Source organism: Hyperoodon ampullatus (assembly GCF_949752795.1).
Source record: "Hyperoodon ampullatus genome assembly, chromosome: 10".
NCBI classification, from domain to species: Eukaryota; Metazoa; Chordata; class Mammalia; order Artiodactyla; family Ziphiidae; genus Hyperoodon; species Hyperoodon ampullatus.
This window is the reverse complement of record NC_136923.1, coordinates 91,423,695-91,438,169: the sequence shown is the minus strand read 5'-3', so window position 1 is coordinate 91,438,169 and position 14,475 is coordinate 91,423,695. Positions and strand designations below refer to the sequence as shown.

Below are 14,475 nucleotides of genomic sequence, written 5' to 3'. Positions count from 1 at the left end.
GGTCAGGATCTTGGAGCATATGTGTGTCAGTGTCCCCTTAACATTTTAATCATCCTGTCCCAAAATTTTGGGTATCTTAGAGGGGTTCATCTCTTGGAGTCTGAGGACCTGTGAATCATAAGCTTCCCTTTTCTGATTATATTTGGCCCATCATTCTCTAATTCCTGTCCTCCAGAATTATTAGATAAGAAAATATGTTTAGGGCTTCCCTGGTGGAGCAGTGGTTGAGAGTCCGCCTGCCGATGCAGGGGAAATGGGTTCGTGCCCCGGTCTGGGAAGGTCCCACATGCCGCGGAGCGGCTGGGCCCGTGAGCCATGGCCGCTGGGCCTGTGTGTCCGGAGCCTGTGCTCCGCAACGGGAGAGGCCACAACAGTGAGAGGCCCACATACCGCAAAAAAAAAAAAAAAAAAAAAGAAAGAAAATATGTTTAAGGATGCTCTTTTTGAATGAAAACCTATAATAAGCATAGGTCCAATTGTTGCATTTTCTAGATGAAACATTATTGGAGACAGTGTTTCCTGGAAGATTTCAGACTTTTTCCCCCCACAGTACTGAATTTGTAAAATTATTACCTTTAAAATTAAGCTCATACTTAATACCTTCATTTTGTTTTTGCACCATTCTTTGGGGTTTTTTTTTTGCTTTTTTGCACGGAAATTTCCAAGAATCGCAAGCCTTAAGAGATTTGAAACTAGAGTCTCATTAGTTCAAAATTTGCAAAATGCGTTGGTTCAGAGAAAAAAGGGCTACTCTACCTCTTAAATAACATCATTTTCCACATGATATTTTCCACTGAAGGTTACGTTATATGACAAGAATATGGAGTCTGTTATTGACTAGAAAATGGAAAACTGAACAAGATTTGTAAACACTCGCATAGAAAGACAGTTGCACACCTCCCAAACCATATCTTCTTTTCTGCATGCCACATGGATCTAGCCAGTGTGGTGTATGATCATGTTATGACTGTGAAGGTCCCTACCTTTTGTTTTTAGAGCATGTGGGTCTTTTACAAATCGTCCCTCACTAGCACATTGGCAGGGCAACAGAATATCCAAATTGACAGCTAATCTGACTTCTTGGCTGAGCCACACCAGACACTGTTTGGTCCTAAAACTATTTGATTCTTCTTCTTTAATTTCTCTCTAAACAACAGAAGAAACCTCACTACCTGTTTATCAGTGCCTGAAACGACAAAATCTTTTGTGGACTTTTTTTCTTTTGTTTTGGTTGGTTCTTCATGTCCAATTTTTCCCCAAGATGGTATCCAAAATAATTGTAGAAGGGACTTGAGCTTTTTGCCTATTTCGAATGCTGAAAGGTGAGAAATATTCCAAAAGAGTTGTGCATTTTGGTTAGTAAGAAGCCTCCTTATCTGTTCATAAGGGCAATGGTGGCCTATTCATGAGTATGTACTTTGGGAAGTGTGGCAGGGCTGGGTGACCTTGTAGGTCTGGATCCACTGTGAAGACCAATCGTAGAAATCATCGCCATTGGTTGTACTAAGCTTCCATAAGTGTCGACCTATAAAAGAATAAATGTAGGAGAGAAAGCAAAGCCTCGAGCTTGAATGAAAGATAGACAGACCACCCCATTTTCTTTCTTTACGCTTTAGAAGTTCACTTGGACCCCTGCAGAACGTGGTGTCCTGTCGCAGACTGTCAGACAGTATGCGCCGTCGCGTCACGTGAGCCAGGACAGCCCGTGCTCGTGGAGTGCCCCTCTTGCCACCTGAAGTTCTGCTCGTGCTGCAAGGATGCTTGGCATGCAGAGATCTCCTGCAGAGACCGTCAGCCTAGCGTCCTGCCAACAGAGCACGGGTAAGAGAGGACACTTCGTCTTGGGATTATTCACTAGTGTGCTTAGAAATATGTTGCTTGGAGAAGGAGTTATATTGTGATGAAATTTCAAGGTAGGCTATTCCCCTGCAGAGCTTTCCTGAGCAGTGTCTCCGAACTGGTAAGTTATTAACAAAGAATAACCAAATAAGCATGTCTAAAGGGATTTGAGTTATTTACCCCCAGAGAATCTTCCAGATACGGCTGACATTAGAGTCTATATGAGTTTTGATTTCTTTTTAGGTAGGAGGTATGTGGTCCCTTGGTTCTCCGTAGGAAGTCATGACTTTTGTCCACAGCCGTTTGCTTAGGTACCGTGACCGCCTACAGTTGATACACCTCATTCTTCCTGCTTGTGCAGAGGTGCAGAAATGATTTCCTTCCCTGACTCAATTGCCAGCTTGTGAGGTGTGCCAATCATATCAAAAGGAACAGGGCTTCCCTGGTGGCGCAGTGGTTGAGAGTCTGCCTGCCGATATAGGGGACACGGGTTCGTGCCCCGGTCCGGGAAGATCCCACGTGCCGCGGAGCGGCTGGGCCCGTGAGCCATGGCCGCTGAGCCTGCGCGTCCGGAGGCTGTGCTCCGCAACGGGAGAGGCCACAGCAGTGAGAGGCCCGCGTACCGCAAAAAAAAAAAAAAAAAAAAAGGAACACAGCAGTAGAAACAACAGCCATTCAGTGTAGTACGCTGCTAAAATTCGTGTGTACTAGAGAAAGAGAGCTTATCTTTCAGTACGTTGTGCTCTGAAAAAGCAGTGCTGAGGTTGAGATTTTTTTATGATGAGAAGCAATGCACTCTGTACCTTCTAGGACGGAGGGTTTTTATGGCAGCAGCAGGGCCCAGAGTGAGAGACCTTTGTGTTTGATCCCTTGCTTTGCTTGAGGCTATGGCTGTTTTGCATCAGCAAGATCAGAAATACCAGTGTTACCGTCCAGTTGGCTTAATCACCCGGCACCCTCAGCGTGTGGAGAGCCATTCTCTAGGAACAGAAATGCTACCTAGCTGTGAGGCTGTGCTTGAACTGCAGACCAAACACATCAAGAGGAGAAAAAGAGCTAACACACGTGGCAGGCACGTGCCCGCTTAGCCAGTACCTGCTACATTTTCACTGCCATGCACCAAGGTCCCCGGGGAATCACAGGACAATGTAAAGATCCTAGAGGAGAGATGGATTGAGTTCTGACATTGTCACTTGGTATCTGTGACTTCATGCAAGTCATTCAGCCTCTATGAGTCTATTTCTCTATTTGAAAAAAAAAAAAAAAAAAAGGGAGGAATGAAAATGGTGGCTGTCCCCCTGCCGTGTAGGGTTATTACGAGCACCAAATCCAGTCATAGGTTTGAGTACACTTTGTGAAACTGATGTTTCCATGTGCTGGGTGGTGGTTTTGATGAACAGTAGCTAAAATGCAACCCAGTGCTCTGGTTCACCCAGGCCTCCCTCCACCTCAGCTTGTTCTACTTATTTTCTATGCCCCTTGAGCCTGTGAGCCTTGCTGGCCTGTTCATCTATTTGGAGCAGGTCTTTTCAATGATATTGGGCATTTATTTGAAAGAACTGATGATTGACTCCCTCCAATCCCCTCCGTTTGTTTATTTGCACAGATCATTAGATAGATGATCTCTACCCCACCCCCGTTCGATCCTGAGCTGTTTTTTCCACTGTGTGGCAGACTTCTTGTACTTTTTATTCAGACAGGGTGTGCTCAGAGAATGAAAGACTAATTTGGCAAAACAATGAATTCAATCAGCTGTGGAAAATACAATTATATAATTCACTCAAAGCCAAAAATAAATAAATTAAGGTTCTTCTTTGTTTTGAGTTAACTGAACAACAAATAATCGGTGTCTCTCCTAGTTACCCGCACCCTTCTCCTGGGATGGGGAATCAAGCACAGATAGAAAAGAGTTCACTCCCTACCCAATAGGAGCCCTGGGAATTCAGTTGATGACCATAAAGTTGTCTAGAAGAGCATATTTAGCTGATTAATTAATTATATTCAGCCCACTTTTCCCATAGCTCTGGTTAGTGCACACCTTGTGGTCCTTGTTTTTTAAAAAACCAGGCAGGGGCTTCCCTGGTGGCGCAGTGGTTGAGAGTCCGCCTGCCGATGCAGGGGACACGGGTTCGTGCCCCGGTCTGGGAAGATCCCACATGCCGCGGAGCGGCTTGGCCCATGAGCCATGACCGTTGAGCCTGCGTGTCCGGAGCCTGTGCTCCGCAACAGGAGAGGCCACAACAGTGAGAGGCCCACATACCGCAAAAAAAAAAAAAAAACCAGGCAGCATTCTCCATCCCTCCCCTATAATTTCTCATTCATTTTGTTTCTAGGGCCCTCTTCGTGACGGAGGCAGAAGCCCCCATTAAGCAATGCCCAGTGTGCCGGGTTTATATTGAACGCAACGAAGGCTGTGCTCAGATGATGTGTAAGAACTGCAAGCACACGTTTTGCTGGTACTGCCTTCAGAACCTGGACGTAAGTTCCACCTGGAAGAGTCTCCCCGTGTGGTCCTTCTCTATCCTGTATCTGTGCGACAGCCAGTATCTGATGGGCTTTCCTTTTAAAATATTGAGTCTGGGGGCTTCCCCGGTGGCTCAGCGGTTGAGAGTCCGCCTGCCGATGCAGGGGACACGGGTTCGTGCCCTGGTCCGGGAAGATCCCACATGCCGCGGAGCAGCTGGGCCTGTGAGCCATGGCCGCTGAGCCTGCGTGTCCGGAGCCTGTGCTCCGCAACGGGAGAGGCCACAACAGTGAGAGGCCCGCATACCGCCCCAAAAAAAAAAAAAAAAAAAAATTGAGCCTGTTCTTGTTCGCCAAAGAAATTTATTTTTCTTAATGAGACATCCTGAGCCTGCTACTTTAGATACCTCTTTTAGATTACCTTAGGTGTGTCACCTTAACTTTAAAGGCAAGCTTTTGTTTTAGGGACATTTCCTGCTTTGGGGGCATTGTCTCATTTTATTATGTAAAGGACTATTAGTGTAGTAGTTTTATATTGCTTTTGTAACCAACTACCACAGACTTGTGGCTTAAAGCAACACAAATTTATTATCATTAGTTCTGTCCATTGGAAGTCTGATATGGATCTCACTGGATTAAAATCAAGGTGTCCTCAGGACTGCATTCTTTCTGGTGGCTCTAGGAGAGGATCCATTTCTTTGCCTATTTTAGCTTCTAGAGGCTGCCTGCATTCCTTGGCTTACGGCTCCTTTTTCCATCTTTAAAGGCAGCATCATCACATCTCTCTGACTTTTCTTTCATGGTCTTAACTTCCAGAGTGATTCCCTCCGACAAGCTGGGAAAACTTCTCTGCCTTTAAGGATCCATGTGATTAGGTTGGGTCCATCTGGATAATGCAGGATAATCTCCCCCATCTCAGGGTCTTTAATCACACTTGCAAAATCCCTTCTGCCACGTAAGGTAACATATTCACAAGTTATGGGGAATAGGCCATTGGCATCTTTAGAGGAGCAGTTATTCTGCCTACCACAATTAGATTGTTTTTTTTCGTTTTGAATTTAAGGAAAAAAGCCATTCAAATAAATGGTATCTCTTAATTACTATCTCATTCATTGGCGTGACAGCGGGATTGTTACTGCTTTCTCAGAGTTCCCTTCCCACATAAAGGGGTCTCGTCTAATTCTTTTCCCCCGCCATTCATGAAGTGTGTCTTCTCAAATTCAGGTGCGGCTCCATTCAGTCCAGTGCTGAGGCTAATGGTAACCTCACAGTTAAAAGGTGATGTGAAGGATTGGTGAGAGTTTTTTCAATTCTAGTGTTTTACAGTTTGGGGTGGCATAAGTTGTTTATAGATATTCCATATTTTGGCAATTTGGACCCATCAGATATGTTCATATCAGTGTAAGCCCTCAGTCATGGTTGGATGGGTGGCTGTTCTTTTCTCAACTTTTAATTTTAATTGCTTAGTTTGCTTTAATTTCATAGGCCATTTGTGTAGTGCTTTAGTATTATACACACTCAGTGAGTGAGTGCAGTTAACATGGCATGCATGCTGGCCACCACATGCCTGATTTTTAACTGAAAATTAGATAAGTTGTTTAGGCTGACATCTATGAGTAAGAATCTTAATCAGCTTGATGTCAGGATTTCAGAAAGAGGTATGCACTGGGGAGGAGAAAGTTTGACATTTTAGACTCTAGAAGCCTAGCAGGTCAGGTTGAAAGCATGTTTTCATTCTTTAAAAAAAAATCCTATTTATTACAACCCCTTGAATTACAATTATGTTGGATATTTGAGACCTCTCCTAATTCCAAATGAATGATACTCTGGATGAGGGTATGACTCATGATTGTACACCCCTCATGCTTTATAAATGAAAGAAATCTTTTTTGATTTCCTTCAGGTTTAACCAAAACAGTAATTGGATTCATATCCACTAGGAGGCTGAGACCATGAGGTTCTCTCTAGGAGGCAAGAGAGTAAGGCAAGAAATATGTGTGCCAGATCACTCCTTCCCTTGGCTGAAATATGTTTTGGGCATGGTGTTGCAAAGAACACAGTGTTCCGTCACTTGTGCTGTTCTGGTACGCGAGTAAAATGCTACAGATGTGAAACTGCTAGATACACAGCATCTTCTTCTGGTCATTGTGTTTTGAGGTTTCATTTTTCTCAGTTTTAGCCAAGGGGGCATTGGCTCGTGGATAATGATGTTTTCCTGTAGACAAGTGTTCCACATCAGATGGTGGTGTTGATCTTTGTTTATAGGAAAGTCTTAGAGCATGGGTCTGGGAGAAGGGTGATTATCCAAAAGCCAAGCCTGAGACAGACACCAAAAAGAGTGATTTTGAGTTTTGCTGTGGGGAGTTGGGTTTGTTTCTGCCTTGATTCTCATCTCTGCTGTTTCAGAGGATGAGACAGTCTTCATCCTCTGCTTTGGGAACCTCAGAGACTTGTCCCCTTCATTCATATCTTCTCTCTCCTGTGACTTCAACTTCCATTCTCTACTCTCTAACCTACCCACACATTCAACTGTATCCCATTTAAAAACGAGTAACGCTTTTCTCAAGCCTACATCTTTCCCTTACTGCCATTCTATTTCTCTCCTTCCTTTAGAAGCCAAGACTCAAAAAAGCATAATCACCTCTAGCCGTTGACACTCCAGTCACTGCACTGACTCAGATTGCCCCCTAGACGCACCCTGACTGCATTCTTCCAAGACTGTGAGAGATTCCTTTTGGGTAAAATCCAGTGGATACTTCATTCCTCATTTTACCTGGATTCTCCGCTGCCTTTCACATCTCAGCCACCTCTGCTCCAGTGATACCATCTCTTCTGATTTCCCTTCTTTGTTTCTGGCCACTGCTCAGTTTCCTTTCCAGGTTTTTTCCTTGGCCCTCTCTTAAATGTTGTGTTCAATAACCTCTTCACTTCTCAGTCTGCACCCTCTGTCTGGGTAATCTCATCTACTTCTGTGGTTTCTTCAGCCCAAGGACATTGCTTCCCAAGTCTTTTTCCCAAAATCCAGATCTATGTAATCAGCTGTCTTTTGAACAGTACTGCTTAAATGTCTCAAGTATCTCTCAAGTTCAACACGTCCAAACTGTGGTCATCATCTTCCCAACAAAATGCATCTCTATGTTGTCACTTCCCTCAATAAAGCCTTCTACCCAGTGCTTCTCCCTCATCTGTGATTTCTTCTCCCTGTTTCCCCATCTAGTTAGTTACCTTCTTAATTCTTCATGGCTGTATTTACCTCTTCTCCATCTCAGCCACTGGCGTTTTATCTCAGCTGGTTGACTATGAAGCCTGTTAGCTGCCTCATTCGTGGTCCTCTCATTCCATACTGCACCTCTGCTAGAGCTACCTTTCAAAGATAATTGGTCTGGTCGTTAATCTTGTTTAGAATCAATGGAGTCTCAAGGACTATCATCTGTTTTCACTCCATGATGTGTAAAACTACTAAAATACAGTCTAAGGATTGTTAGCTTGGAGTTTCCACAGGCTGTCGTTAATATCACCAGAAAGAGCCTTTGCTTCCAGTGAGGTGATCTGATGGGGTTAGCATCCATTTCTCAACTCAAAAGTGCGTGTTTACCGAAACCTCTCTTTGCTTTTCAGAATGACATTTTCCTCAGACATTATGACAAAGGGCCGTGTAGGAATAAGCTCGGCCACTCGAGGGCCTCCGTGATGTGGAACCGAACACAGGTACCCTGACCTTGAAAGGAACGTGAGAGAAGCCAGACTTAGGATGGGTTAAAAAGCCCACCTACTGGGCTTCCCTGGTGGCGCAGTGGTTGAGAGTCAGCCTGCCGATGCAGGGGACATGGGTTCGTGCCCTGGTCCGGGAAGATCCCACATGCCGCGGAGCGGCTGGGCCCGTGAGCCATGGCCGCTGAGACTGCGTGTCCGGAGCCTGTGCTCCGCAACGGGAGAGACCACAACAGTGAGAGGCCCGCGTACCGCAAAAAAAAAAAAAAAAAAAAAAAAAAAAGCCCACCTACTTATCCTTCCCACTCCATTCCCTACTTACCCAGCCCAGCCTGAGAGGTTCTGGGGAACTTCTGGGGCCTGAAGTTAACTCATGAGCACAGTCTCCTAGAGGAGAGGTGGAGGGGCAGGGCGACAGAGCAGCCAAGTAATTAACAGTGACCAGCAGAACGAAGATGAATGCTCGTTCTTCCTGAAAAAATGGAGAGAATGACCTTCCCAAAGCCCTTTGAGGCATATTTGCTATGAAAGGCAGGGCTCTAAAATCCCATGAGCCGGACTTCCCTGGTGGCCCCATTGTCCACCTGCCAATGCAGGGGACATGGGTTCGAGCCCTGGTCCAGGAAGATCCCACATGCCACGGAGCAACTAAGCCCGTACACCACAACTACTGAGCCTGTGCTCTAGAGCCCGTGAGCCACAACTACTGAAGCCTGTGCGCCTACTGTGCTCTGCAACAAGAGAAGCCACCGCAGTGAGAAGCCCATGCACCGCAAAGCAGAGTAGCCCCCGCTTGACACAACTAGAGAAAGCCCGCGTGCAACAATGAAGACCAAACGCAGCCAAAAATAAATAAATAAATTTATTAAAATAAAATAAAATCCCATGAGCCCCTGTTGGGGCTTAGATCCCTCTGTACATATCATTGTGTGTTTACGTGGCAGGTTCAAAGGGAGTCCTGATTTATTTTTAATAGTATTTGTTTGTTTGTTTGTTTGTTTATTTCCGTGTTCCTTTTGAGGGAGTCAGTGTTCATAGCCTAGTAACCATTATTAACATCCCTCTAAGACTGTTGAAGAAACAGGTAGGGAGCCAACGCCAACAATTCATGATCCCACTGGGCTTGCGCCAGAGCCTGAGTTAGCATTTGGTTCGTCCTTCCGGGCACTGGCTAGAAGATCCCATAATTGTAACTGCTTTATGTGCCTGAGATGGTGTCTTAGTTCAAGCTGCTATAACAAAATACCCTAGACTGGGCGGCTCAAACCACAAATTTATTTCTCACGGTTCTGAAGATTGGAAGTCTTAGATCAGGGTGCCAGTGTGGTTGGGTTCTGGTGAGGACCCTCTTCATGGTTTACAGGTGGCCATCTTCTCACTGTGTCCTCACATGGCAGAGAATGGAGAGAGAAGCAAGCTCTCTGCTGTCTCTTTTTATAAGGGCACTAATCCCATCATGAGGACACCACCCTCATGTCCTAATTACCTACCAAAGGCCCCCATTTCCAAACGTCATCATATTGGGGATTAGGGTTTCAACCTATGAATTTTGGGGGGGGGACACAAACAGTCCACAGATGATGGTAGAGTGTGCAAATAGGAAGATTGAACTGCTGAAATAGGCTTTTCTTCTACATTTCCAGGTGGTCGGGATTCTTGTGGGGTTGGGCATCATTGCCTTGGTGACTTCACCCTTGCTGCTCCTGGCTTCCCCATGTATAATCTGTTGCATCTGCAAGTCCTGTCGGGGCAAGAAGAAAAAGCATGACCCATCCACAACCTAAAGATCTCCGTTCGTATCCATGTGCCACAGATGTCTGGGTTATACGAGACAGCACAGTGATAAAGCCCCCCTTAGTGAACTCGCCTCCCCCCTCCTTGCCAAACTTTGGAAGTGCCTCTGTGTCCAGACTTTGAACTTGCCTGCCCACCTTCGGCATCCAGAAAGGCCAAGCGCTGGTGCGTATGTTCCTGTGTAAAGAGAACCAAGTTCAACAGTCCAGGCCATGTCTATGGAGCGTGTTGGAAAGCTTTGGGGTTGATGGGGAGGAACTAACACATCATCATGCTATCGTCTGAAGGATCCCACTGGACTGTTCAACTTCCAGCCACATTCAAGGAGCCTGAATGAACACTTGGTGTAATAAATGTGCTGCCAGTTATGACAACACACATGATCACTGAGAAGCCAGAGTCTGTTGTGTTGATGTGACCATCATGAGAAGCATGAGGAAAACCTCCTGTAGGAGGGGAAGAATCAGACTGTTTAAGGGGAAATTCTTAGAAGAATTGTAATTCTTGTAAGAATTATAAGAGAGCTGCTTATCTTAGGAGCTGATATGGCGGTTCTGCCTCTGCCGGTTGGCGGGTGTGCTGATTCCCCAGGAACTTGGCTGAAACCCAATAGGTTTCTCCTGTGTGGTCTCAGTGTCAAGCAGGAGTAACTGCTATGCAGAGGGAGTTGTCCCTTCCCAGGAAAAGGGCTGCAGCAGGTAAAACAATCTGGTCTAATGTAGTATCTCTCCCCTGGGTGATAAACTTTTCTTACAGCTAGTAGCTGTGGTCTACAGGATTGTTTTATATGAAATATGGATAGAGTGGCAGAGATTCAAAATCATCATCACAGGTATCAGGGACCTTTCTTGAGCTCTCTGTTCATGCACCCAACAGATTTAGAATTGGACCTGCAAGTACACACCGAGAGTGAATATTAAAGTCCATAGGTATATCTAGAATCTGTATAACTTGCTGCCTACCTAGAGTTTCTATTCATTGGGCATGAATGGATTTACCCAATAGTACACACAAAATAAATGTTTACTTAAAAGCCATTCTTCTGGGACTAATATGGTTTATTATAAATCAACCTAAATATTTTTTGCATATTATATATATAAATTTTGGTTACAAGTTCATAAGTTCCCCGAAGGTTTTGACTCATAAACGTAACTCTTTTAAAATAGTACAATGTGCCATCCCAGTTCATAAAAACACTAATTGATAATCAAGTTGTTTTTGTATTTTCAAACACAGTTCAGAGCAGCTCTCTTCCCAGCAGCAAAGTTTTGCTCTTTCAGCATCTGTTAGGGCAATCAGAGTACTTTTTGTATATACAGGGCACTGATAAAACAACAAAAAATATCTGAGAAACAAAATGTAAATGCTTTATATATCTTAAATAGTTTGGGTTCATATCACCTCATTGTGGCTTATTTTTCCCATTATTCTATTAGTCAGATTTTGAATAAATGAGTTTTGAAAAGACAGTAACTTTTACTATAGTTGCCATTAGCAAAGTAACCTGGTGCTTCGTGAGAACCATGTTAAATGTTAGTGGACGGCTCTCCTTGAAGCTAGGGGTACCACATCAGGACCTATCAGGACCTATTTTCTGAGGTAACTGGGTAACTAGACTATTAAATTGCTGCTATCCTGGACCTGTTATTAAAGAACGATGCTTTGCCTATGTAATGGATTGTATTCTAAGTGGGGATGTGTATATTTAAGAAGATATATATATTGATATCTGATATATGTATAGTACATCTATTGGTTGTGTACATTTTTATTTACTGTTTGTATAGAACATAGATGAGAACTCTGGGAAAACTTTTGAATGGCCACCAACCCCAAAATATTTTAAATTATTCATTAGGGATTTCTCAATATTAAGTGTCTTTATTTTCCTTTGAAACTCTAAACACTTCAGGAAAAAAAATCAATCTCTTCTTCTAGCACTGTATTTCATATTAGTACAAATATAAATGGATATATATTTGAGTAATTTGCTTTTTCTTACACTGCCTTATTATAGTACAGGGCATTTATAACTGCTCAGGGGATCACAGGAACTCAACTGAAATTGAATTTTTGTACCAAGAATGTCAGTCATGGCAATGTACGCCCCCATATTAATACAGTCTTCAAGCTGGGTTCCACAAAGAATCTTTAAACAGGGGCTGATTTCAAGTAACCTAAAGTTCTATGTTATCTGAGGCAGAGCTCCTGAATTTGGAGTAAAAGTGGAAGAAAGCATCTATGCTATTTCCTTGACAAATTGAAGGACTATGTCTTCTCACAGAGATACTATAAAAGAATTAGCTTACATTTTTGTGGGGAGTGGGACGTGTTTGTCAAATAGATTTAAAATAACTGGATTTAGAGGGACTTCCCTGGTGGTCCAGTGGTTAAGACTCCGTGTTTCCACTGCAGGGAACACGGGTTCGATCCCTAGTCAGGGAACTAAGATCCCGCAAGCCATGCAGTACAGCCAAAAAATATATATAACATAAAATAATTTTAAAAAAGAACTGAAGTAGGGAATAGTTTAAAATAACTGGATTTAAGTTTTTAAATGTTGAAAAGTGCCTGAAAACTGGTGACTTCTTCCTTAAAGCGCTCAACAATTTGGCCTGTGTGAGATTGTTGGAATCAACAGGAACAGGTTGGTTGGTTGGTTAAAACCCACATATATCTCCAGTGCATCAAAGGGTGAGATGCAAGCCAGTCTAGAGATTGTGTTTATAATGGGGAAAGCTGGCAACTTTGATAACAGAGACTGATGTTTTCATTTTGTATAACTGGCCAGAGAAAGGGTTTACCCTTGTCGCCTTCCTCTGTTTGTCAGCTCTGTCCTTCCCTAGTGATTCTCTGTCCGTCCTAGGAAGAAATATGGGTCTATGTAACTATCTTTGGATGTTGTGGCAGAAGATCGTTTTGTTTGAAGGAGTGTAGTCCATTTGAAATAGAAATCAAACAAATCCTTCGCCACATTGTAATCTGGATGGGATAACTCACCATCCAAAAGCTATTGGATGTAATTCCATAACGTTTAGCTGTTGCCCCTTCTAGGGAATTTTCCCATTGTTATTAGGCAGGGAGGTGAAGAGGAAAACCACATGGAACCAAGTTTTAGAATCTTAGGCATCCTATTTGTTCATGCCATGGATGTTTGCTCCCGACTGGAAATCTCTAGTTTGAAAGAGGCCTTTGAAAAACCAACAATTCACAGTGTGAGTTTTCTTGTCGCTGGCATCACAAAAATCTCACCTATTCAGGTTTGAAAATCTACATGTTTATTTGAATGTAAATCGCCGTTTCTTAGAACCCCACTTGTCTCTTAAAAATTATACAGAATCTAGGGCTTCCCTGGTGGCGCAGTGGTTGAGAGTCCGCCTGCTGATGCAGGGGACACGGGTTCGTGCCCCGGCCCGGGAAGATCCCACATGCCGCGGAGCGGCTGGGCCCGTGAGCCATGGCCTCTGAGCCTGCGCGTCCGGAGCCTGTGCTCCGCAGCGGGAGAGGCCACAACAGTGAGAGGCCCGCGTACAGCACAAAAAAAGAAAACAAAATTATACAGAATCTAGATATGCATTACTTTAGCCTTCCCTATGCAGTGCTTCTAAAAGACTTTCTGTTCATGAATGGATGCCTTTATGTATATAGAATATGTGTATATGTGTAGCTTTAAAGATAGTTTCAGAATGCCTTCGATGAATGACATTTTATAAAGCTGTTAACGGTTGATATCTATAGGCTGTTACATCTCATGTTGATTCATGATCCAGAAAGTTTTGTTATGTATTTAAGAAATTGCTGTACTATTATATTTTTCCAAGTATTTGAGAGGAAAATAGCTGTTTTAGTCTCTCTGGCCCCAATAAATGTGGAGCAGGAAATCAAGTGTGTTATTTTTTGTTATGCTGCATGTTTTTAGACACGTTCAATTTTATCATCCAGGAGCCAACCAAGTCATTATTAAATCTTAGGTTCGGAACTGACAAAAAAGTAACCTAATCTGCAATACCATATATGGAAGTAACTCTTGCTACCTTGTTTCTTAAAAGAAATAGGAGCGGGCTTCCCTGGTGGCGCAGTGGTTGAGAATCTGCCTGCTAATGCAGGGAACACGGGGTTCAAGCCCTGGTCTGAGAGGATTCCACATGCTGCGGAGCAACTAGGCCCGTGAGCCACAACTGCTGAGCCTACGCGCGTCTGGAGCCTGTGCTCCACAACAAGAGAGGCCTCAATAGTGAGAGGCCTCAATTGTGAGAGGCCCGCGCACCGTGATGAAGAGTGGCCCCCGCTTGCCACAACTAGAGAAAGCCCTCGCACAGAAACAAAGACCCAACACAGCAAAAATAAATAAATTAATTAATAAACTCCTACCCCCAACATCATCTTTAAAAAAAAAAAAAGAAAAAAAAGAAATAGCAAGTGTGATGCCTTCACTTGTTGCAGACTTTTCTGTTGTGTGTGTGATACTTCACACTGCCAATGCACAGGCATTGATCATTATCCAGAAAAATAACCAATAATTTAGGTCTTTGATCATCCTAATAAAAAATGCTGCCGGGCATCAGAGCTATCAACTCTATAAAATACGTGTTGGGCTCCGTGTGCTCTAAGGTCAGTTCTAACCTCCCAAAAGTATGTTAGAGGAATGTGTTTCCTTGTTATGAT

General features: G+C 43.7%; 1 protein-coding gene across 1 annotated transcript in view; it reads left to right on the top strand.

Annotated features, from left to right (window-relative positions):
* The window catches only part of RNF144B (ring finger protein 144B), a gene marked incomplete at its 3' end in the record, with an annotated part of 64,642 nt that extends 54,845 nt beyond the window's left edge, over positions 1–9,797 (top strand). The window contains exons 4-7 of the mRNA XM_079713969.1: positions 1,617–1,821; positions 4,173–4,317; positions 7,921–8,010; positions 9,657–9,797. Of these exons, the coding sequence (XP_079570095.1) occupies positions 1,617–1,821; positions 4,173–4,317; positions 7,921–8,010; positions 9,657–9,797 (581 nt within the window). The remainder of the gene's footprint in view (positions 1–1,616; positions 1,822–4,172; positions 4,318–7,920; positions 8,011–9,656) is intronic.
* Positions 9,798–14,475: the final 4,678 nt, after the last annotated feature.